The 24,725-nt window shown below is 39.1% G+C and overlaps 1 protein-coding gene across 1 annotated transcript in view; it reads left to right on the top strand.

Annotated features, from left to right (window-relative positions):
- LOC108244209 (rho GTPase-activating protein 20) overlaps positions 1–24,725 on the top strand; it is a 42,548-nt gene that overhangs the window by 5,484 nt on the left and 12,339 nt on the right. The window contains exons 3-13 of the mRNA XM_017430186.3: positions 10,083–10,259; positions 11,758–11,907; positions 12,525–12,566; positions 13,306–13,390; positions 13,493–13,570; positions 13,685–13,751; positions 14,372–14,557; positions 21,178–21,368; positions 21,536–21,700; positions 22,173–22,282; positions 22,755–22,944. Of these exons, the coding sequence (XP_017285675.1) occupies positions 10,083–10,259; positions 11,758–11,907; positions 12,525–12,566; positions 13,306–13,390; positions 13,493–13,570; positions 13,685–13,751; positions 14,372–14,557; positions 21,178–21,368; positions 21,536–21,700; positions 22,173–22,282; positions 22,755–22,944 (1,441 nt within the window). The remainder of the gene's footprint in view (positions 1–10,082; positions 10,260–11,757; positions 11,908–12,524; positions 12,567–13,305; positions 13,391–13,492; positions 13,571–13,684; positions 13,752–14,371; positions 14,558–21,177; positions 21,369–21,535; positions 21,701–22,172; positions 22,283–22,754; positions 22,945–24,725) is intronic.

Below are 24,725 nucleotides of genomic sequence, written 5' to 3'. Positions count from 1 at the left end.
TAAAACAATCTCAAATCTGGCGACCTGTCCAGGGTGAACTACTGTCCAATGACTGCTGGAGATAAGCACCAGCTTCCTGCAAGCAGCTTAAAAATGCATAGATGAATGTCTCAAATCCAGCATAGAATTGCATGAAGAATGGTTTATGACTGAAGGACAAAGGAAAAAACAATGGTATAATCTCGGAGAAGGTGGAAATATCAGTGTGAATCTGTTGTTAAACATGAAAGAAGAACAACTTTGTGAGGCTGCTGTCAAGAATAAATATCAGGGATCAAGCAGGGCAGTGGAGCGCCATAAAGACAGAGCTCGGCATTCAAACACGGGCAAAACTCAACAAATCAGAGCATAAATGTGAAAATGAGTCCTAACGAGCTCAAACTGCAGTGCACAAAACGTAAAAATGTTGATTTTTGCTGTAATTGAAATTTTCATAAAAATGACTCCATATAATCTTTGTAATCTACCTTTAACAGTTTTGTCTTCAAAAATTATCTTTTAAATTTTAATCTTTTTAATTTCCTTTGAAATTGACCATTTTTCTCTGCTGGCTGCCGTAGCGCCAGGAAATCCCTTCGTACAATGTTAGGTGTCATTGTGAAACTCGGGGATTCCCCCTTTTTTAAATAGAGGGCTGGAATTCCCGATGACGTCACTCCAGACCAATAAAATAGAGTTTTCAAACCTGCAAACTAGCTTGTTTCCAGTCCAGGTGATAAATCACTGAATTTTAACAAACTATGTATAATTTTGAAGGTTTTGAGTTGAAGAATTTGAAAATAAAAACAACTCGGTATTAAAAATTTCTCATTGGGACCCATTTTGCCAGCAAACGTCTCTTGCATTGACACCACCATTGTTGACCTGTTTTCAGTCACTTCGGCTGTTTCTGTAGGTAAATAAATGTACGTGGTAGTTTGCAGACGTTCATTGTTATATGGATTTAAGGACACATTAATCATTGATATGAGGAAAAAAAAAAGTGTAAATTTCCTTTCTTACTTGGTGACTTTTTAATTTTTTTTTTACCAGTTTGCATGACATTTCAATGAGTACCTTTTCATCATTTCATTAATACATCGTCAAAACCGACCTAAAATCTTGCTTCTAAATAACCCTTTTTACAGTGTATGCAAATTCTAAACTGCATTAAAGAACATGACCAAAAGAATCACACACATTGAGTCACATTTTTCACTCCAAAGTATGTAAATTTGGATGGTAAAAAAGTCAAATTAATCTAGTGAGTTATAGCCATAATTCTTTATGACCTCAGTAATGTATCAGCCATGTTATTTCCATTTATTATCTTTTTTTTTTTTTTTTGCAAATTGAGATCTGTTATAGCTATGGCTCTGATACTCACATTTCACTTACAAACTATTTTTATACAGTTTGTACTTTTTTCTCTTTTATGTTTCAAACCTTCACCCTTTCTCTCTGCTCTGTCTTTTCCATCAGGTTGAGAGGTTTAGAAAGGGTCTCTGGACCTGAGCTTATCCACTTAGATCACCTCCTCACACATGTACGCTGATCCAGGAGTGTAACCTCATCCTTCAGGCTTACATCGCAGCAGATTATTAGAGCAAACAGGACAAAAAAAGCCTCCTCCTCCCCCTCCTCTTCCTCCTCAGGGAATGAAATGTATATGTCACAAAGGAAATGAGCTGCACCATAAAACACAAGAACACATGACTAGCTGACACTCTCACTCGCCACTGGCCATAGAGTCACCACAAAGATATGTAAATTAAAAATACTAAAAAAAAAAAAGCGCTGATGGATAAAACACACCTTGGTTTTTTTTCTAGAACAACAATGTAATCTTGTTACTGTACCCTGAAACCCGAGTCCTAACTTCCAATAAGCACTTTGATAAAACAAAAACAGATTTTTTTTTCTCTACTTGAGGACATGCAGTGCTGCAGAATCACGCATCAGTTCCTGGTTTTAATAATGTTCCCCGTTTGGCTTGTGTGCCCTCATTACTTCTCCTTTATGGCATAAAAAAGAGAAGAGTGTCAGTATTCTGACCTCATTCTGTGTGTTTACCACTGTGTTTGTGGTTCTTCTGGTTTACAGAGAGCCCCGTGTCAGTCAGTGACAGCCGTCTGTTTTGCATTCATGGAAAAAATTTTGGACAAAATGAGAAGTCAGGTGGAAACAGGAAAGTGAAGCAGTGTAAAGACGGAGCCGTGAGTTTGACTTTTTAAAAATCAGGCGATAGTGGTAACCTTCACTGAATTAGATGTTTTTTCTTGAGGCGGCACTCATTTGTTTGTGTACGTTTAGTGAATAGTGTGCCCACAGATAAAATTTACTCATTTGAATTTATTCAGTAAGATTTGTGATCAGAAAACTGACTGGTTCTTCCAAAGATTACAAAGCTTTTTAACCTCATTTTTTTAAGCGCATTTGTTTTACTAAAAAAAAAAATAGAAACAATATATTTTTAAAATTTAAGTTACAGCACAAGAAACCAAATGTCCATTTTTTTTTTTTTTGATTTATGAAGTTTTAGCTCTAAGAGTTCTGCTTAAAAAAAAAACATCTTCAAAGAGCAGAAAAACGAGCCAGTCTCAAATCATCAGAAGCTGGTTACTTTATTTGCGCCTTCTTTTTCTAAAATTTACTTTAAATTCAACATTTTTAATTTAGTTGTGTTTGGAAATTAAATCAGGGTTTCCCCCAGCGTATTATAAGCCTGGCGGGTCGCCAGGCCTGTTTAATATAAATACGTCATTTTTTATTCACGTTTTTTCTCACCCGCACCCCCAAAACTGCTACCTTTATCTACCTCACCGCGCGTACCCTCGCATGGCAAAAGTGACGCAATCACGCTGTCCCCGCCCCTGCACAAAGGTCCCGCGCGGTGTCACATCGTGTGGTTGTGCACCTATTGTAACTTCGCGGATCGCGTGCCGCGCTCCATTCATAATGGACGATTTCAGGTTCACCTGTATCAGCATTTATATGGTCCCTCTATGGGAGATCACAAAGATAATTAAACGGTTCAAAACTCATGGAAGGAAATTACTGCTGCAGCCGATAAAAAGGAGTGTTTATAGAAATATTAGTTCTATGATGGGCGAATCACAACTAAAGCAAATAAATCAATGAAAGTCAATCTGAATGCTTTAAGTTTAAACATTCTCTCTGTATCACAGCCAGAAACACAACAGCTCTTCTTCCTGAATACGTGCAGCCATATTTGATGTGACAACCATCTGCTCTCTTTTTACCGTATTTCCACTGGTTATGTAGCGTGCTGTCCCCTGTCTTTTTGGAGAATACTGCACCCACGTAAGTGCCAAGTATAAACGCCCACACCGCGCGCTGTTCGCGGAGCCCTGCGGGACTCTAATGAGCCCTGAGGCCGAGCCACCTTCAGCTACCTGGAGTTAGCAGGTCATCGTAGCCACAGTAATAAACATCGAACGAGCGGGTTTAACTAAAAATGGTTAGTTGAGCTGAAATTCAGCTGGTGGCTTTACAAGACTGAATATGGTAAGCATGTTTTGTGCTTAGTGAAAATATTATCCTTGTTTAACAGTAAAATATGCTACTATATTCAGCATTAGATATGCACAGTACAGTACAGCATCTCTCTGTTTTTCAGAGTTCTCTGTTGTTATTCATTGGTCTTTACGTGAGACGTGTGTTGGTGCCTTGTTTGCACTTTTTCATTTATGTTAATTTAATTTATTTGTAAGTGTGTCTTAAATTAGGATTCAAATTAGGTGCAATCAATTATTTATTAATATTATAATTATTATTTTTTGATTTAATTGTATTTGTTTAAAAAAGTATTTCAAAAGTCCCTTTTTGTAAAACTGTAGTTGTGTAAATATTTGACACAAATATCTTACAATATCACATAATAAATAGCCATATTTTCAACTTTCCTGTTAACTTTAATCTTTTATTTTGACTAAATCACGGTCGGCTGGCAATCAGCGGGCAAATGACCACCTACCACCGGGCTTAGCCTCTTTTCTGTGGGAAAGCCTGTAAAGGCATAATTTAGTTGTTTTAATGTAGGGTTGTGTCAGGACGTTATGAACTATTAGTATCTTACCTGCTGTAGATGGCTCTTTGAATGACCTCAGTTGTAACAAGTGTTGTTTAGTGAGTCAGCCGTCTTGTAGTGCTGTTGAATATTTTCACTGTAATTTCTCATCTATGATATATATATATATATAGTACAAAAGAAGTGTACAGAAGTTGTACACTACATTGGTGGAAATAGACCACAATGCATTGCGACCTGAGTTGACACAGCAGGCTAATTGAGGCTAATGCTAACATCTGCAGCTCGTTGGGCTTAAATTACCACCAGATTTACTGTTTCCTTACAGTAACGATCTTCCTTCCTGTACACAGACTACCGGTACTTATGTGTCCTCAGATTCCCAGTACTCGTCCAGCTGTGCCTCTGACTGGCTCCTTGAGCCTAACTTTTACCTAATCCTCATTCTTCATGAGTTACGCTTCACCTTATCACCTATATTTAACCCAATCAGAAGCAGTACAGGGAGTCCTGACTTTTTGTTTTGAACCAATGTCCTGTGTGTAGTGTAGTTTAAATGACTCAGCTGCAGCACACAGTTGGTGACAGTGATTCTGATTCCCGGCAGGATTATGAGAAGTGGTGGTTTGTGATCAAATGTGGTGGTAAGGATGAAAATTCAGAAGTGCTGGTACTGCCGTACCAGAGAGTACCCGTCCACTTTGAGCACTGGTTTTGCAGTGAAGAAAAACTAGCAGTGATTGAGGAGGTGGTACAGGGCGGTGTGTGTTGGGTAACGTGACGTCTTCTTGAATCTGCCTGTCTGCAGACACTCTTTCTTTTCTCTCTGAATTGCTGCTTGTCTGGAGAACCAGAACAGACGACTGGTGATGCAATCCTCTAGTGTGCAGAAACTCACAAAAGTTCAATGGGTGACAGACACAGACGCTAGGACACAACGCACTCACACAAAGAAGCTGATGGTGTCCTCACAGGCAGCATCCTTAATTTCATTTCATCTGTTTCTGGTTTGTTTTAGGAAAATTCCACAAAAATCATATTCTGTAAAGGCTAAGAAGTCAAATTTGGCCTTGTAGGCAAATCAAATGCGTATAAGGAAGGACAAAATAGTGCACAGGCACTCCAATCTTCTCAGAGCTTTATCCATGGAGCAGATCAACCGTTCATCATTTCTGCCCTGAAACAGCCTCTCATCTGAACAAGTTGACCATTGATGGCTGGGATGATGTTTGAATGAAGGACGCAACACAATGAATCAAATTGATAAAAAAAAAACTAAACAAACTTTAACCTTCATGGAGACGCTTATTGTTACTCTTACTATAACAAATGCTGTGACAACACAACCAATGCTGGTTTATAAAAAATTCTAGTTGCTACACATTTGTGCTAAAGAGGAGGTCTGTTAGTGTTTTGTTGCAAAAAATGTGCTAAAAATGCAGATAGATTTAAAGATTTGTTATGAGTTACAAGATGTTTTTCAACTGAAACCTTTAAGAAATGGTCTAAAGCTTTAAGGCTTTTAAGGTTATTTCCTATCTTGAAACATGGTGTTTTGTAGACTGGTTCTGAACATTTATTATTCTGTTTGTTGCAGGCACCTTTTTAAATGACCTCAGTTTGTTGAAATTGTTAATTTCTTACCGGATGGACGAGCTAAGAGCTCGTCTGAGAGCGGACCAAAGTGCAGTGTATTGATCTTTAGCACCTCCAATCTCAAACATCTCATAGACATTCATGAAAGTGCTATTTTATCAACCTTTACACTTTTATTTTCAGATCACGTTGTTGTTTAAATAAATCCTCCTGGTTATTTGGAAGCACAAATATCAGCAGCTAGCTGTAGCCCACCTGCTGCAGCCTGGAGTAATTCAGCAGGAAGATCATATTTCTGCCAGAATAATGTAATGTGAAACTGACTGTGATGTAAATGTCATTTTTGGGCTTAAAGGTGTTTTAAGACTGCATGAACCCACTTTGGTCTTGGTCCTGCTTGGACTTATCGGCTCTTTTTTGTTCAAACTGAATTTGTTTTAAGAGCTATCTACAACAGGTAAGACATTAATATACCCTTTCTACAGAACCTCACTTTAAAAGATCTGACCTGTTGTTTTAAACAAAGTAAAAGTATAAATGGAAACACTTAAACATGTAACAGTAAAGAGGATGAGAGAAGCATAGCTACAGCTGTATGTCCAGCTGTTCTCAGCATGTGCACTAATTAAACCTGTTGGATCACAGTTGAGTTCATTACTGAGACTTTCCTTTTTTTATTTTCAATTTTTAAAAAAAGGGAAAACCTTGTTTTTCATTCTGTCGGCCCATTCCAATTCTATTTAAACTTTAGATTTGTCTCCAATAACTTTAGTAATGACAAAGAGCTCTCCTGGACACATTTTGAGTCCAGTTCAGAATCAAACCGTGTGAATTATGCAGATAAAATGCATCAACCTATAAATGCAAATTTTGCAGCACTGCTTCTTGAATATTCATTCTGTGACATTAGTATGCCGCGTTGTGTGGTTCATTGAACACTGGCCCCCCTTATTGTGACCCAAAAAGTCAACATTTCTCCATACGAAGCCATGCCTTAACAAAGATGGCCATGTACAGGCGAGCAGGGCGGGAACTCAATTTATCAACATCACATGATGTACAATAGAGACATTAGCTGTTCATCCATCAGATTCAAAGGGTGGTCTGCTCAGCTGTCAATCTGACATTTAGGAGGGAGGGATGTGTGGTGAATACGGAAGATGTTGGCTTTTTGGGAAGCAACGAGATGTGAAAGAGGCTTTATAAGAAGCTTGTCCGGGTGTGTGTGTGTGTGGATGGGCCTGAGTTCCTCTGACAGGAGAGTTTTCTAGGATTGCACTGACAGGAACAGAGACACGAGTTGTTAATAATTTTAAGATTTTTACAATTTGATGTTAATCCTACTTTGATTTAATTAAACCCTAAAATTCTCTGATGTCCTTTAGCTGGGTTTTATTTATCTTAGAATTAATAGTCATTTAAATGGTTTTTGTTTGTTATTTACATTATTTAGAGAACTTAAATAAATAAGTACTTCCTTTCAAAGATGCTTTAAGTTTTCGGTTGTGAATCCACAAATGAACTGTGTTCAGTTACAGTCAATGTTATTTTTTTAATGGTGCCAAGATGGCAAAATCATGAAATCATTTTATTTTAGCTTTAATTTGTAAACTTGTAAGTTTTTGCTTGGACAGTCTTTGGCAGTGTGAGTGTCCACATCATATTTTTTACTTCTGAAAGACTTTGGTGCAATTTGAGATCTACGTTTTACTCAGCTGTGGGATTTGTGTAATGTCAAATACACAGCATTTACCAGTTTGTCTTTACCTCTGCTGTCAGTGCAACCAGCAGCAGAAGAAGAGAAAACAAGCACTTTTGCTTTGACGAGATACTAAATGCAAAAATGTGCACAAATTCCTTGATTAGAAATTACTCAAACTTTCTGTTATTAAATAAAGCCTTGGCAGCCCAGCTCATAATGGACTGGAGTGTCATTGCAGACCCACAAGTTGAATACTGCAGACCCAAACAATAGTATAAATAGGATCCTGTGCTTGTTGGCATCGTCCCAAAGTTGAAGCCTTTAGCCTTTCTCTGCAGTTCTGTTTTATGTAAAATTGAGTAAATGGGCTGTTGCTTACCAAGCAAAAATGATGAGTCATATTTGATTGTCTGTTTTCATGGAGCATAGATTTTCTCAAACTTTCACATTCAACCCACTGTTCACGCTTTCACAGTTGCTGGTTATTTAGGGCAGCTTGTTTTTCCAAACTTATTGACCTAATTGGTAACAAGTGTTCAGTTCAACTAATTTCTCTCAGCTCTTTTTGGATTTAGTTTTGGATGACACACAAAGACAAACAGAAAAAGAAAGCAAGATCTAATTTTGTTCTCTTTTTCTTTGGTAATTAATTACGTAACCAGACATTGTGTCGCTGAAATGATTGCTGGTGGTTGAAAGAGTCAAAGTTTTTTTTCAGCCGTTGAAGGCTTTGCTGCTGCTGTCGCTGAGTATTTTTGAAGACTTCTGCATTAAAGTACTGAAAAGTAAACCATAGTAAAAGGAGGGTGTGTGTACTTACAATACAAAGTTTGTCTGTTTGTCTACATAAAAGCAACAGAGATAGAAAATGTGTATAGAAGTGGACATTTAAGTGTTTTTATCTGGTGCTGATGGATAAACAGGAAAGGATGGAGCTCTAAAATTATTTCCTTTTCCTCTAAAAGAAATCCTTCTGTTTACATCACTGAGGCATACTGATTGCAGATGAAAGAGTTTTTATTGAAATACAGTTAAAACCTTTTTTTTAGATACAGATTCAGTAATACAAAGTGCTTTAATAAAGGTATTTCTATCCTGGTTGTTCCTCTGGGTTCAGTTTTCCAGAGCTGTCTCTGTGCAGATCTGAAACATGTAAATAGTACGTGACACATTTTTCCAGCTGGCCTGGCTTTTCCAGTGATGATTTGTAGCCAGACGATTGCGCTGCATGTTGAACGTCCAGGGGTTTATTTTTCTGCAAGGAATCAGGAAACATTGTGGCAAAAATTCCATCCCATTAATTTCCAGAAGCTATGTGGACATTTAATCTCCTTTTAGAATCCTTCCAGGCTCGGTTTACCACTACATGAACACTGTGTTTTTAGTGACTGGTGCTGGATCATTATTTCCACGTTGTCAAAAAGCTTGAAAAGTGCTGTTTGTTTGTGGTGAAAGCAGCAGAGTTGAAGAGAACATTTGATCTTGTGGGAAGCATAAAGCCCAGCAGGAAAATGTCAACAAGGTTTAGCTGATAGATTTAAGCAGCTTCTTCACAATTTGCAAGATGAATATGATGTTTTCTGGCACTCTGTCTTTTTAGGCTGATTTGTTCTCAGAGCTAAGTCCTGATGGATTCTGAGGTTATCATGGAGGCCAGATGTCTAATTTTTAGTTTAAATAGATGAGTAAATAGGTCCATTTTAGCTCAATTCCTGTCTTCCATCCTGACACTGAAATTAAGCTTAAAGTATTTATTTTATTTTGCAGGGATAATTGTTATAATATTCTGTATTGCTTCTGTATTTTTATGTAGATTTCTTGTACTTTCACTCATCTACTCCTGGTAGCTACTTTGTCAGCACTTTGTTCTGAAAATGTTTTTGTTGTTGTCGTCGTCACTCGTCATCATGAAAGTCCGTCGATCATGTTATTCTCCATATTGGTGTGCCTTTATGTTAGCAAAATATCTCATGAACCACTAGACAGATTTAATGAAACTCCCAGAAAATAATCACTAGATATACCTCAACAGCTGACTAACTTTTGGGGCCAACTTGATTCAACATGGCTGCCACAGCTTATTGACGTTAAGGTAGTATCTCACAGGGCTGAGACAACAATCGCAAGGGAGTCTCCAAAATGTCTCGAAACATCCTTGAGGGTTCTCATTTTAGCCACGAGTTGCAAAGGCTTGCAGCATTGTTGCTCGAAGTTGGAACATGTTCAGAAAAATTGTGCAACAAATTTTCTCTCAGAATAGTTGCAGAGTTCTTGCAGATGTCTCCAACTCTGCTCAAATTAGTTTTCATAACTTGTAGAGCACTAGAGCTGTATTTTGATACCTGCACGGGAGCTGTCTTCTGACAGAAAACACCCGAGTCAACAGCCCTGAATGTCCAGGTCTTAAAAACCACGCAGATTAGAAATAATAATAATTTATAAATTGGTCCAAATCTTCATTTCAAAAGTGAGGTCCAGTAGATTATTTCATAAATGTGGGGACGGCTGTACAAAGTGGGCCAAGGTGGGCATCAAAATATTGTGCGCAACCTTGAATACTGTTTTGCAAGCTATGCACTCAAAAATAATAATAATTTCTATAGAGAGACAGAGAACACAGGGTTACTGGTAGCAATTATTACAAACATAAAGAGTAGAGAGAGTAAAGATGGCAGATTTCTCCTTTGAGCATCAGTAGTTTAATTTTCTTTTTATGTGTCTGTTTTGTGTGATAGCCTTGTTTTTGTCTTGTAGGGAGAGCTCCCTGACGCCGGTCAGCCCGGAGTCCTGTCCCCTGGTCCAGGCCTTCCTGGCTGAGAGTCCCGGGCGCCTGTTCCTGGGTCACGCCCAAACGCAGCTAAAAACAGGCCTGCAGACCCAGGAGAGACACATCTTTCTCTTCACAGACACTCTGCTCGTCGCTAAGGCCAAGTACGTTCCCCTCCTGAAGTTGCAGAGAGAATCTAGATATATGGTTGTTTTTGTGAGGAGGACACAGAAAATCAAAGCAGGATAGAAACAAAGAAATTCCATTGAAAAATTAAGCAATGTGAAATATATATTTGTTAGATTTTTCCACCTTTCTCTGAGTATTAAGTTGTATTCTGACTCTCCCTGCTTCTTTCATTTCTCCATTTCTCACTTTTCTCCAGTGTTCAATTATTTCTCAGCCAATTAAATCCATATGACGCCTGGCTGAGATCAAAGCTCCCCCGCCTGCTTTAGGCCTGCGGTATGGGCTCCATGCCCACAAACTACAACATATACACACATTCAAATATAGAAACTTAAAGAGCATATAGTCTTTTTTTGGATCCGCATGCACTCATCCATAAATAGACATGAAGACTTTGTACTTACTGTACGCAGAAACCTCTGACTGCAGACACCAGGATGTCTTTGGTGTGTCCTGGGAGGCATGTGCCAGCGGGTGGAGCTGACCCTTCAGTACACAGAGTATATACACTGTAATTGGTTTTAATTTACTATGGCTGAACATAGGGTGAATTAGAGGAACGTGCGATTGGCAGAGAGCAATGCTAAGAGAGAAAATGATGTACATGTGTGTGTTTTTCTGCTTTTATATTAGTATGAAATAAGAGTGTTTATACAGTAAATGTGTACAAGTGGATCTTCTGCTTCTATAATTAGAGATGTGGCAAATGAAGACACATTTGCTCAGCGTTTCTTTTTAACCTCTGAAAAAAGCAGAATCTTTTATTAGTTGCATCTGTTTAAAGTGCCACATATTAGTGGGTTAGAGACGTGTGGTGAGGTTCCTTCAAGGGAATCCTGGTAAGGTCCGTGGAAACCACAAAAAATAAATACATCCCTGTATTACCAAGATCATTTAATTAATAGGGAGGGGCATTTAAAGTAAAAAACAGTTCTTGAATTTGCTAATAATTCTCTTCAAGTATTCGACCGACCCTTCCTCTCTACCAGCCACTGTTCCAACATAATCAAATAAAATCAAATCATATTTATGTCATCCTTTCTTCGTATATTTAACACAAGAATAAGCATAACAACAAACTGTTTTTAAAAGCAGAAAAGCAGTCTTAAGCACTGTTCTGAGCTGCTGCTTTATGATTTAGGACTGTTTCATGTTTTTGCATAAAACATGCCCACACAGTTGGGACTTGTGGTGAATTAAAGTTTTCTCACCCGAAGTCTTGCAGCTGAAACCCTTATGCTGCTAATTCTGCTAGCCGGGGATCTTTATATTCCTTCATTTTCACTGGTCCAATGGATCAACATGGAGGGGAATGCATGTAATCTAGCAGTGAAGTTGGGCTCACCTGTGACCATTGTTTCCACTTGATAATCCTTTCAAAATAAACTACCATGGGAGAAACAGACATAGAAATGAACATCTTTGAGTCCCAAATCTTTGAAACCATCACCTTTTGTTTTTGTTTTTTTTCAGATCTCCTACTCATTTTAAGGTAAAGGCTCAAGTGCGAGTGGGTGAGATGTGGACGGCTAACTGCATGGATGAAGTGTGTGAGGGGAGCACAAACCCAGAAAGGAGCTTCGTGATGGGCTGGCCCACCTGCAACTGTGTTGCCACATTCAGGTATGAACTCACTCTAACACACACATTATTACATTCATCTGGTTTCCGAGGAGAGGAATGCCTGCAATGAGATGAAATTGTTGATATATTTTTCTAGTTTATCTTAATTCGATCAAAGAAGAGTAATTTCATGTAATTTGGTGTCCTCTTGCGCAACATAAATCACTCTCATAATGCAAATTCTGTTATTCATGGCAAGCCCACCAAAGATAAAATATGTCTCCTTTTATCCTGGAGTGTTTCTGACAGGGTACGCATTGTTCTGAAGTTCAGGAGAACATCACAGAGGGGAACTGCAAACTGAACTCTCAGCCTTAAGCCTCACAGCACTGCAGCACTTCCCATTTTTATTGCCTGAGTAACACTGCAGGAGACAACCACATACACACAGCAGGCTCAAACATGCAACACAAACAAGTGCAGTCATTTATGTCATGCTGTGTTTTTGCACCTGCCTCAGTGTTCCGCACACGTTTGGTTTAGATTTATACAAACCTGTTACATTTTTTGTAATGACAAACAGCTGAAGGTAAAGTCTGTGGTTTGGAACTACAGCTTTAAATAAAAAGGCGGAAAGCCTTTAATTTTGTTTTACTGTTGTCTGTATTTGTCTTCAGCTCTGGAGAGCTCAAGGATAAATGGTTGGCACTCATCAACGAGTAAGTTGTTGCTCTTTCTGTTATCCTCCCTCCAATGTTTGTTTAAGTTCTTGATATTAATCGTAGTTATAGATCAACTGCTTAAAACTAAAGACATTAAATTAACTGATGTGACAGAGTTTGCATGCAAATGAACATCAGTGGTAGATTTATTGATTTTGAGTTTTATCTAATACATCAAATGTTCACAATAAAGGAATCTGGTCATTTTTTTAAGCAGTGTTCTGTCTAATAGTTATCAATAGTGTGTATCTTATCAGTCTTAACTTCAGCCATAGAGCACAGAGTTTGGAGAAAGAGACAAAAGTCTTCATCCAGGCAAGGCTAATGGCAAACCAAACAAGGGCCTGTTTTTTGTTTTTCAGGTTTATAAAAAAATCTCCAAAATAACATACAGGTGTGAAACAAAAAAGCTACATTAGCGATATCACGCAAAAGTGTAGAAGTTCAATATTAGCTAATGTTTCACACTGGTGTGTCGTTTGTGAGAAAGAGTTGTTTATTAAGCCTGAATAACAATAATAAAAACAAAAACAGGCACTTGTTTGGCTAGCCTTTAGCCTTGCCTGGATGAAGACATTTGCCCCTTTCTCCCTCCTCGATGCTCTATGGCTGTGTCACGGTTGATAAGGTATTAATTATTGCTAATTATTTGACACAGCATCACTTCAAAAGTGACCAAACTTCCTTTTAACCCCTCATTCCAACACTTCTCTTTGTTTTTTGTTTCCACGTTCAGGCGGTTAAATGAGGGAAAAGAGAGAGATGACCCCAAGACCATCCCTCTGAAGATATTTGCCAAGGATATTGGAAACTGTGCCTATGTGCGCGTCACTTTTTACTTTTACTTTTGATTCTTTTGTTGAGCCCCACCAGCAGTACAGTTATTTTATGTAACACACATATTTCCATCATGTTTCCACTAGGCCAAGACACTTTCAGTCCACAACAGTGAGAGCACCGACGATGTGATCCAGATGGCCCTGCAGCAGTTTGGCATTTCAGTAAGCATGAGCTTCGATATGGTGTTAAAGGGCATGAAGGTTTATGTAATCATTAATGAAATGGTTCTGCTTTATTAAACTTTGATTAAAAGTAACCTTTTTCGTTTTTCGTAGGGTAGTGTAAAAGACCACCGGTTGTGGGTGAGTTCCTGTAAGGACGATCCTCCGTACCCTCTCATTGGTGAGCCAATAACATCATTACCTTCTACAAACACTTAAAAACCTCTGACAAATGTATGATTTAGGACTTTGGATAACATTCAAACATCTGAATTTAGACTTAAACTAATTGGAAATCAAAGAGCCAGCGTTCCTTGAAGAAATTCTGCATCAGGTACTCTCCAAAAGGTAATCAGTTGTAGAGGTACATCGGGTGTTTTTTACATCGAGATAAACACACGCAAGCGTTGGTTTTAAATATATATATATATGTCTCTTTCGTTTATCACCTGAACAAATATTTTTAAAACCGAGTCAGTATTAATGCCATAAAAGCACACACCAGGGCGTCGCTTCTTAGCGAGCATCAAAAACTCAACATCTGGGAGCGTTTCAGTGTACATAATTTCCCCTCACAGTGGTATTTCCCCAACATTCCTTCACCATAAGTTTTTGTTTCATACTTCACGCTGAATTCTTGACACCCTTCCTCAATATTTATGATTTCTTGTTGCCTTTTACCAACTTTGCCCTATTTTTTAATCACTTCTTTTTTTTTTACCTTGGCTACATGTCAGATTCACACACTCATACCAGAGCCTCAGCCCTCCTCTGACCTCTGAACTCTGTTCTTAAATGCAGGCCACGAGTTTCCCTTCAGCATTAAGATGAGCCACATTCGAGACGGGGGAAGAGTGGGGATGGATCCGATGACCCCCACAGACTGCCCTGAACTTCTGCTGCTGGACCAGTGTCTCCCCCCGGACACCCAGTGTCAGTTCATCCTCAAACCCAACAAGGTGGTCCTCGGCCCTCCGCAGCTCGTAGGTAAGGGATATTTCATGCAGAAATTCACCTCAGTGTGAGAGGAGCTGTGGGAGGAAACAGCTGGAAAGTTCTTTCAGTTCCAAGAATTTCAGGATTTAGCCTTAAAGGAAAAGTTTACATCTTTACAAGAAAGGCTTGAAGAAAACTTGTAAATTGTTAATATCTTACACATTTTAGATAGCCTTTTAATAATCTTAAATTTGGAGAAAAAGAGTTTAATTTTCTTTTTCTTTTTTTTTTTTTGACTGAACTGATGAGCTAACACCTAAACTCTATAGAGCCAGTTCCAAAGTAGATTTCTGTCAACTTTAAGTAATACCAATCTTAAAATTTTCATAGTGGTTCTTTCAAACAGAGTTAAATAAAATGGGTGATGTCAGGTCCACATTACACAGTTACTGTGTCACAAATACAATGATATTCTGACAGGAAGTGTCCCATGCTGCAACAGAAGTACGACAGCTAGGCGGCTGCTGCTATTTGCATTTGCAGAAAAACACAGAATTCTATGTAAATAACTGTGGTGCAAAATTAAAAACATTTTAATGGTTTTTACTGGCATAAAAAAAGCCTGCGGTTGCGATCATGCAGTTGCCTCTGCGTGTGCATGTTAGTTTGTTTCTTTTTTTTTCCACAAACTGAGGTCATTCAAAGAGTTATCCACAGCAGGTAAGATATTATGATCATAACCTTTCCACACAACCCCATTTTCAAAACATCTGAACTTTAAGAAGCCATTAGTCTACTTTGAATTAAAACGTCAAGTGTTAATGCAACAAAGCAAAGCTGTAAAATCAAAGTTTCCACTAGATGTTAAAAATCAAGCGTATATATAAGAGCTATCCACCTCTGCTTGTGAATGTTTTCACAATAAAAAAGATTGAAAACATCACAGCAGTGTTGTAAAAAATGAGTTTTTAAATAAAATCAATTTTTTTCTATAACATAAAATTAGAGGTTTCTAAACACGTGTCCAAATCCATCCATAAATCTAATTCCCTACAAAACCACAAAAATAACTGAGGGTAAAGAAGCATTTAAAACAGAACAGAAAGTCCTTCCCAGAATGTTTTCCACTTACATAAAATTGTTACTGCTTGTGTTCGGTCTTGGCAATCGTAAGCCGGGTTCTGAGGAAAGATCAACAGGTGGAGGAGAAGCAAAAGGAGAACGGTGGGAAAGGAAAGTCTAACAGTCGAAGGGTTACAGCAGGGGTTAGGAAAGACGCTGTATCAAGATGAAGCAAAACATCAGACTGACAAAGGGGAAGAAGCCCCTGAGGGGACGGACGAGTGTGAGAATAGGAAGATGGAAAGTGAAAAGAGATGACACAGCTATTGAGTAAGTGTGAAGGCCAGCGGAGGTGAAGGAAAGAGAAACATCTGACCTTGGATGATAGGGAACGAGGAATGTGCAACGGGAGACAATGAAAAATGGAGACCTCGCAAGTGAGCGGGAGGAGGAAAGGGGGTGGCGGATGAAAACAAGATGACAGTGAAGTGGACAGGAGAAAGGACAAACTGCAGATACGAAGACCGGAATGGAAAAAAACGGCCAAGATGAGGTTTAGAGGAAAACAAGTTGGGGAGAAAAAAAAAAGTGTGTGTTTTCCAGTCAAGGAGGCTCCAGTTTGCCAACCACAAGCTTCGCCTCAGATTCTTTTGCTTCGAGCAAAACAGTGGGTTACGCAATCTATCCATACCAGCCTCACAGCCATACAGCACTAATGGCTCACACTCGCCCTGAAAGCTAACAAATGTATGCTGGGTGGAAGCCAAGCTAAGTCCTTTGTCAAGCCTTCAGTTTGAAACGGTTCAACAAAACCTGCCATTTAGGTTGGTTCCAAACTCAATCTTTATTCCTCTACCTCGGCTCTTATCTTGACCGATGTACAGTTTCTAATGAGCATACCAACATAAAAAATGGTGTCCGTGTCTTGATGTGCAGTCACAAAATGACCTATTTTACTACTGTTTCATGTTCTGCCGGCTGCTCATTTGGTACAAAAAGAAGGTTTTTGCTCTCTGTGCCACAGGGTGTTTACCAGAACTTTTCAGAAGATACAGAAAATCTCTCAGGTATGAACCATGTACTGATCGGTCGGCCTCTGGCAGAGACGGTCTGCTTGGTGTAAAACAGCCTCCGTGCTTCATCACCTTACAGCTGACTGGGCTCCAGCAGTGAATCATTGTGTGTGGTTTATCTGGAAGTTTATTTACGGGAGGATTGTTTGACACAACTTATTTGAGTTGAGCAATAATTACAAGAAGTGTGTGTAGTCCCAGCCACGTCATTGTTGTGCTTTTGGAAAATTTTCCAGTCTTTGCCATAAAAACTCGATTTACTGTTTTTGTTTTTTACTGTTTTACTGTTTTTTACTGTTTTGTTTTTGTTTTACCTGGGTAGGATGACTCGCTCTGACTGTGCTTCTGGTTCAAGTAGCTGCTTGTTTGAGGCTGTAGACTCGAGATATGTTAAATTAGCTAACTGAAGCCTGCAGTTCATAGCTTTTGTGTCTGTGTTGGTGTGAATGTTTTATTATTATGTACCAATGAAAGAGAGTATAATGGAGTTTGGGTTTTGTTGACAGGATCCCATTTTTATCTATTTGTTCATCAATTAGAAGTTGAATACAACCATTTTTTCCTACACCAAATGTAAGACAAGTCTTTAAATCCACAACACCCTTTTTATATCTGTTTTGTGTTAATCTTCTTTTTTTTTGGTGTATTGAGATATGTGCTCGAAGAAAACAATGTCACTACATGGCCTTTTTATGTATTTGATGTTGTAGCACATAGTGTGATCTCCAGCAGGTTGCCACAGATTTATTGGTCATGTTTGTGAATTTTGTTGCATGAACACAGCAACTTTGTGAGGTGTACCTCACATTTACATCCTAATGGAATTAACAATGCAATGATCCAGCAGTAGCATTTGAAAATCTTATGCAAGAATTTGCAAATGCCACCAGTTCCATACTCTGTGTTCACTGCTGCTGGTGTGATTATTGACCTACTTCTGCCCTGTGATATTGATCATTTTTGCAAGCGTGTTGTTGGTGCAATGCATGGGTGTTGCTTTTTGTGATGTTCTGTATGGAACCGATAACAGCTGTAGCTGACATTTATGGGTTTGTCTAAACTTAAACGTAACAGATAAACAGCAATAACATCACAGGGAAGAACAAAATTCCACAACAACAACAACACAGATATGTTAAAGCAAAAGCAGTTCTTAGGCTGTATTGTGCTCCAACTTTCCCCTCTTTTAATCTGGCACAGGACTTGACATTTTACAAAATGCACTTTTTTGGAAAGTTTGGACCCGCATGACAGGTATTTCTGGATACACCAGCATACTTTGCAAAATAAGAAACAGCGAGACTTAGGAGCAGGACTTGAGCTCTGCTCACAATGTCCATTTTCAACAATCCTGAAGGACTTGTGTCGTTAGCTTGATGTTAGACAATCTGGATGGTAACTCGTGTCACACTGTACGAGATGCGGGCCTCTGCAGTTTCTTTCCGCATAAAAGTTGCATTTAAAACAAGAGACATCAACAATATTTAGAAACTCAGTGCTGGTAGATTTTAAAGATGAAAGCCTTTCTTAAGATTCTTTTACAGCAAAAGATTTTTGTCTACGACAGCTGAAAACTGAACAATGTTGAACCCAGTTTTACTCAACAGATACAAATGCTTAATGCAGCTTTTTTCAGCACGATCTTTACTATCCAGAGCCAAAATATATACACATATTTAATTTTACTACAAACTTCTTATGACTCAGCCCTGGCACATGCAGAAGGGTTGGCAGCAGGTGCCTTTTTTTTAGCCCTTTTATTTATTTAAATATCTTTTTTTTTGCCAAGACACACCCTATTTAAGTCTATTGAAGCACATGCTATAAATAAAACAAATAAACTGACTTTTATTACATCAGAGTTCTACCCTCTGAAAGCTTTCTGACTGTGAAAAGAACATGTAGCCAAACATTTGAAGGTGTTTAATTTCATAACTTTGCCACAAATTCTTGATTCTGCAGGGGGGTCAGCACAACACCTCTGTAAGAAGGAGCTGATTTTGCACCAGGTCGCTGATAAATTGCTCATCCTTGGATTTGTAACTTTTAAAGTCACACACAGTGCATTCACTCTGTCCAAAAACATGAGTTACAGTGTGCAGGAATCTGAGCAGGCAGTCCTGCTCTCCCTGCCTTTATAGCTCTGTTTCTGTCTCTGTTCTGTGGCCAAATATTAAAGCTGTTTTTACTCCTTCACTGTGAGAATAAATTTGTCCTGGTTGGGTCCATTATTTTAGTTATTCTGCTACTCCTAATTCCCTTTTCTCTCCGTCAGAGTTTATCATTAGAACTATATTTTAACCAGGTAAAATAAGGTATACATACACCCAATTTTCTGTTCTTCAGAATATCAAGGTTAACTGTACTTGCTGTCAGAAGCCTTTATCAGCATCATCATTTAAAAGAATTTTATAGTTGCAAATGTTTATTTTTATCTAGCACCCCTGCAATTGTAAAGACCAAAAAGATAAAGATGACGGGCCATTTAAACTAGACTTGTCAAGTGCAAAACTTTATAACCTCTGAGGAGAAATATTTCATCATGCATCTGTTTATAGTTGAAGATTTGCCTAAAATATTGCCTAACCAGTGGACGAGCAGTCTCTGTTTCCTTGTTACCCCTCCCTGAACCTGTCCCCTGTTTACAGAGCCGTAATGATTTTATACCTGATTTACAGCAGGGCCATTATTTTTCTCCCGTTTTAATGGCTGTTAGGCCTGCTGAGAAGAGCCAGAGCCTGTAACTCTGTTACTGCTGCACTTTGTTCCACAGTGTATTTAGGCACAATGCCACAACAGATTGTTAAATAATGAACTGTAAGTGAGGCATGCCGTGTAGTTTTGTGGGGCCTTTTTTTGGCCCCAGGATCCTCCACCCGCTTAAAGAATCTTCTGTTTGTTCGTATCCCACCCTTGGATACAAATCACCACTGCCTAATAAAATAAATGTTAATATTTCAAGACTGTTGGCAGGTCACTGCTGCTACAACTGTGTTTCAGTACAATGGCTTGGTAGAAGATTTATTTCAGATTTGCCCTTTTTGGCTGTTTTGTTGCCATTACTTAAAATATTTAAAAATATGTCTCATTTGATTAAATACTGGTGCAACTTCCCTAAGTTGTTGTTTGTTTTATCATATTTTAAGATTAATAAAGCAGAACAACAGGAAATGATTGGCAGTAAATTACCTTAAATGCTTTGTCAATCAAATTTATATCAACTAATTCTTCCAAATGTGTGTGCTAAAACTAATAATCATCATTTTCCACAGACACTGGATTACATTGGCTGTTCATTCTGATTAGTAGCTGCGTCAGTGCACAGTATGCAGCCGTGTGGAGTTGTTACATCATAGACATGCAGATGCACTGCAGGCCTGCACGTACACAACACAGGGAGACATTGTGACACTGCACCACTTGGTAACGCTCAACAAGAAACACAATGACAAAAGTAAAGCAATGAGTACAAAACTACTTGGAAAAAACCCATGTGTGCAAGGAGAGACCATGCAGACTCCACACAGAACGGCTGCAGCTGGGTTTTGAACCTGCTGTCTTCTTGCTGTAAGGTGACAGCTTGTGATATATTTAATACTGGTTAGCTCCTGTCTCTTTTCTAAAAGGCCAGCTTTACTTTGATTGGTTAACTGACTGATCCAGAATGGTAGAAAGCAAAACATTGATGTATTCTTTGTTTGAGGGCTACCAAACAAGCCCCAAAACCAGGCGGTATTCAAATGTATCACATAAAGGTGCCATGAGGTTAAGTTCAGTTTAGTTTATTTAGCAGCAATTCACAGCAAAAGTCATCTCAAGACACTGTACAGAGTAGTAACGAGTCCAAATCAAACCCAGATTCAAATCAAAATACAGCCAAGACACTCCAGTTACAATAGAGTATAATTATAATCATATTAAGGAGGTTTTTAAAATGGACAGGCCTCAGACGGGCCTCATTGGGGCAGTGCTGCAAAAACAGTTGTCCTTCTGGACAGTTCTCTTCTCTCCACAGACCAATGCTGGAGCTCTGTCAGGGTTACCATTGGATCTTTGGTCACCTTCTAGACTAAATCTCTTCTGCTCTGATCGCTCAGGTCGGTCAGGCAGAGAGTCCTGGTGGTTCCAAACTTCTTCTGTTCAGAGATGATGTAGGCCACTGTGCTCAATTGGACCTTCATCGCTGCAGGATCTTCTCTGTACCCTTCTCCAGACCTGTTCCCGTTCTGAGTGTCATGGCAACAGCTGTGAATACTTATGTCCATTCTGTGTTTGTTTTTTATTTTTATTAAATCTGCAAAAATTATAAACAGACATTTGCAGTTTGTCGTTATTGGGTATTGTGTGTAGAAATTTGAGGGTTGTAACATGATCAAATGTAGAAAAAAGTGTAACATTGTGAACACTTTCCGGACACACTGTAAATATTACAACCTCTTTTTCTGAGGCTTTAGTTTTTCTGTTTGAAGCCATCTGTCAACACAAACAGCAGAAGAACCCACAGCTCACCTCTTCCTTTTGATTCCTCCCCTGCAGAACCTGGTCAGCAGAAGCCGTTTAAGAGGAAGAGGTCGCTGATCAACTGGCCTTTTTGGAAGGGGTCCAACCCGCAGCTGGATGGCCTGCCTCTGTCCCCGTCCCTGCTCTCCTCCACTCAGGGACGGCTCTTTGGACGACCCCTGAGCTCCGTGTGCTCCTCAGATCATGGCTTGCCGAAACCTATCATGGTGAGCAGTTTCAGGCTCCACGACTTTCCCTGCAGGGGTCGTAGGATGTAGTTTTGGGTTGCACATGTGTTTGAGGAAAGGGAGTTGTGAACTATAGAGAGTAGATTCATTCAGGGATTCAAAGTTGTGAAGATTTGATTATTTTGACCGTTTCTTGTTTCCTTCAGGACATGTTAGGGTTCCTGTATCTAGAGGGCCCATACACGAGAGGCATCTTCAGGCGCTCAGCCGGTGCGAAAGCCTGCAGGGAGCTCCGAGACAGACTGGACAGTGGGGCCGAAGACCCGGAGATCACACACCAGTCTGTGTTCGTCATCGCCGCCGTCCTCAAGGTAACACTCTCAGCCGCACGCAGCTCGTCCCCGTCCCACCCGTTTGAAGCCAGATGACAGAAAGCAGGCGTGACTGATAAGCATTCAAACTCACCAAAGTCCAGACAGGCTAATTTGTCTGCGCTCAGCCAGGCAGGCAGCCAGTCGCACTCATAAGGTGCACCATTGTCCAGGATCCAGGCCAAACAGGAGCTGCACTGTCAGGCATCCAGAGAGGAGCTCAGGTGGTTTTACATGGATCTCTCATGTCACTTTTTGTTTTGACCTGCCTCACCTGAGACAGAAAGTATAAAAGCTTCAGTGACAGACAGTTAATTAGGGTTTTTTTAATTAAAATTTTACTTCAGCAAACAAAAATAATTAACCATTCCGTTTTATTTAAAAAAAAGTCAATAATCTTTGGCACTTACCATTGATGTTTAAGCTTTACTGAAACAAAAATCTCAAATAAATGTCTTTTTTTTTCCCCCAGGAATTCCTGCGAAACATCCCGGGCAGCCTCCTGTATGTGGATCTGTACGAGCAGTGGATGGACGTGATGGAGGGGGAGGAAGGAGAGGAGAGGATGGCGGCCATTCAGAGGTACATGTAGGGTCTAAATCCTTGTTTTCACTTCAAACTTTTACAGCTAAACTGTGTCACAGACTCGCCCAGTTTGTTGTACATATTAAAAAGCTAAAGCAAAACTGCATGCCATTTTAGAAGCAGTTACTGAAAAACAATAAATAATGAACTACATTTCTTGTAGGAATGCATATCGCCCATTGCCTTGCATGCCATTGTTGTAATATTAGCATTCAGAGTACGACTCTCAGCTACTACCACACCAAATTTTAGCTCAATATCTGTTAAATTTGCAATGGCCAATAATAAGCAACATTAAAGCAGTTTAAAGCTCTACAGGCTGCTGCAGAGGTTGAAGTCCACAAATACTGAGAGAATAAACCCTGTTCAGCCGAGGATCAGGCTTCGAGGATGTGTTTCATATTAACTACTGATTGCTTTTCCTTCTAACTGTTGCTGTCCATCCTGTCTGTTGACCTCCTGGCTGCAGGTTGGTGCACCTCCTCCCCAGTGAGAACCTGCTTCTTCTGCGGCACGTGATTGCCGTTTTGCACTGCATACAGGGCAACGCCCACGACAACCAGATGAACACCTTCAACCTCTCTGTCTGCATCGCCCCCAGCATGCTTTGGCCTCCAGCCCCAAGCACCCCTGAGGTGGAGGGAGAGGCCACAAAAAAGGTGAAAAACAACACACACTTTAGCTCTGTGGTTCTCACACTGTGGTGCTACTTGAACATTGTTAAGTTTAGTTTATTAATTGAATTATTCATTATAAACTGATTTGTGATGAAAGCTAAAATGCAAAGCTAGCTAAAAAAGCTTTTTTTTAGGCATATTTGGATTTTGGCTTTGAATTGGAAAGTGAGACGAGCAGTGGAGAATATTTCAGAACCCCTGTGGAAACTGAAATGGACGACAGCAAAACTGGAACAAATGCTAGCTGCTACTTGAGTCTTTGAAAATCCTGCTAGCAGCAAAAGACATAAAACAGTGAGGCCGTTACCAAATCAATAGGAACTTCTATTGATTTGTTGTGGGACAACTGAAGATCCAAAACTGCAGTGTACATGATGACATTTTTAGCAACGAATGTATGAAACTATCACACGTTCGATCCAACACGGTCAGGTTTCTCTTGTTTATTTTTGTTTTTCCTGAAACAAAGAAAAAGAAAAAAGTCAAGTCCTACTATAGAGCCCAAGAAAAACACTCACTTTAATTGTGTTGATCGAAATGAGACATACGATGAGACAGATTTGGCTGATTTGCTCATTTACATCACATATAAATTTAACTTTATGAGCTTGTATGACTGATATTTAATAGGTGTTATAATGGTGGTACTTGAAGAACCTCTTTTCTGAAGTGGAACCTGGTAGAAAAAGTTTGAGAACTAGTTTTAGCTCGTGAAGCCTCATATAAAATCTGATTCGGTTGATTGAGTTAGTAAAATAAAAGTACTTTTTAATCTTCCTTTTAGCATCAGTAACAAGCTATAAAATATTTTGCCATAAGTGATCCGTTGCGAAAATCCAAGCAATCCAAGTAAAACCACACATTTTTTCTTTTTACATAGTGTTTTTGTTGCACATTAATCTGACATTACACTAACATTTATATCAGACAGACTTTCTTCCTGGATGTTTTTTCTTCTTTCTAGTCTTTAGGTAAGGATAAGGTATCCCGGCGCTGCCTTTTCTTAAGCCACTCAACCTTCTCACTTCTCTGGGAGAACCCAAGTGTATTTCCCAAATTTGTAAAGTCGGATGTGTTACCGGGTTGAGCAGGTTTATGTGAAAGAGAGTAGAGAGACCTGCTCAGACAGTGTGCACATTCTGGGGAATTTAGCAATTCAGTGGAATAACATAAGCAGACCGCTTTAGTGTGTGTGCGTGTGTGTGTGTGGGGGTGTGTGTGCTGCTGTGAAACCAGACAGAAATACAGACAGAGGTAGGTTTTTGACTGACACCTCAGATATTGAGCTTTAAATGACACAAGTATCCACATACTTAGTGTGCTACATGTTTTCTGTGGATGTGAATCCCAACCCACTGACACACCTTCTCACACACATACGTACACACATTACATATTATGAAAGGTTGTGCAAAATTATTGGCTGAAAATGTATAAAAAAGCCTTGATAGCTGAGTGTTATACAGGTATGTTCTAGTAAATTGGCAAAATATGAACTGAAATAGTAGTTTGATTGTAATTTAGATATTCTTCTGATTCTAAAAGTAAAATGATCGGTCATATTTTTTCGAAGTGGTGTTCTGTGAAATGATTTTGAACAGTTATTATCTTATCTGCTTCAGATAGCTCTTTGAACTTTAATTTGGAGAAACAAAGTTGAATTCTGACAAGCTAACAGCGAGTCTGAAGTCAAACACAGTATTCCTATTTTACAAACCTTTTCGTCGCCATCAATTTCACTTTACATGGATATTTATATATTT

The sequence above is a fragment of the Kryptolebias marmoratus genome, linkage group LG6, assembly GCF_001649575.2.
Source record: "Kryptolebias marmoratus isolate JLee-2015 linkage group LG6, ASM164957v2, whole genome shotgun sequence".
In the NCBI taxonomy this organism is placed as follows: domain Eukaryota; kingdom Metazoa; phylum Chordata; class Actinopteri; order Cyprinodontiformes; family Rivulidae; genus Kryptolebias; species Kryptolebias marmoratus.
This window is presented reverse-complemented; position numbering and strand designations above follow the sequence as displayed.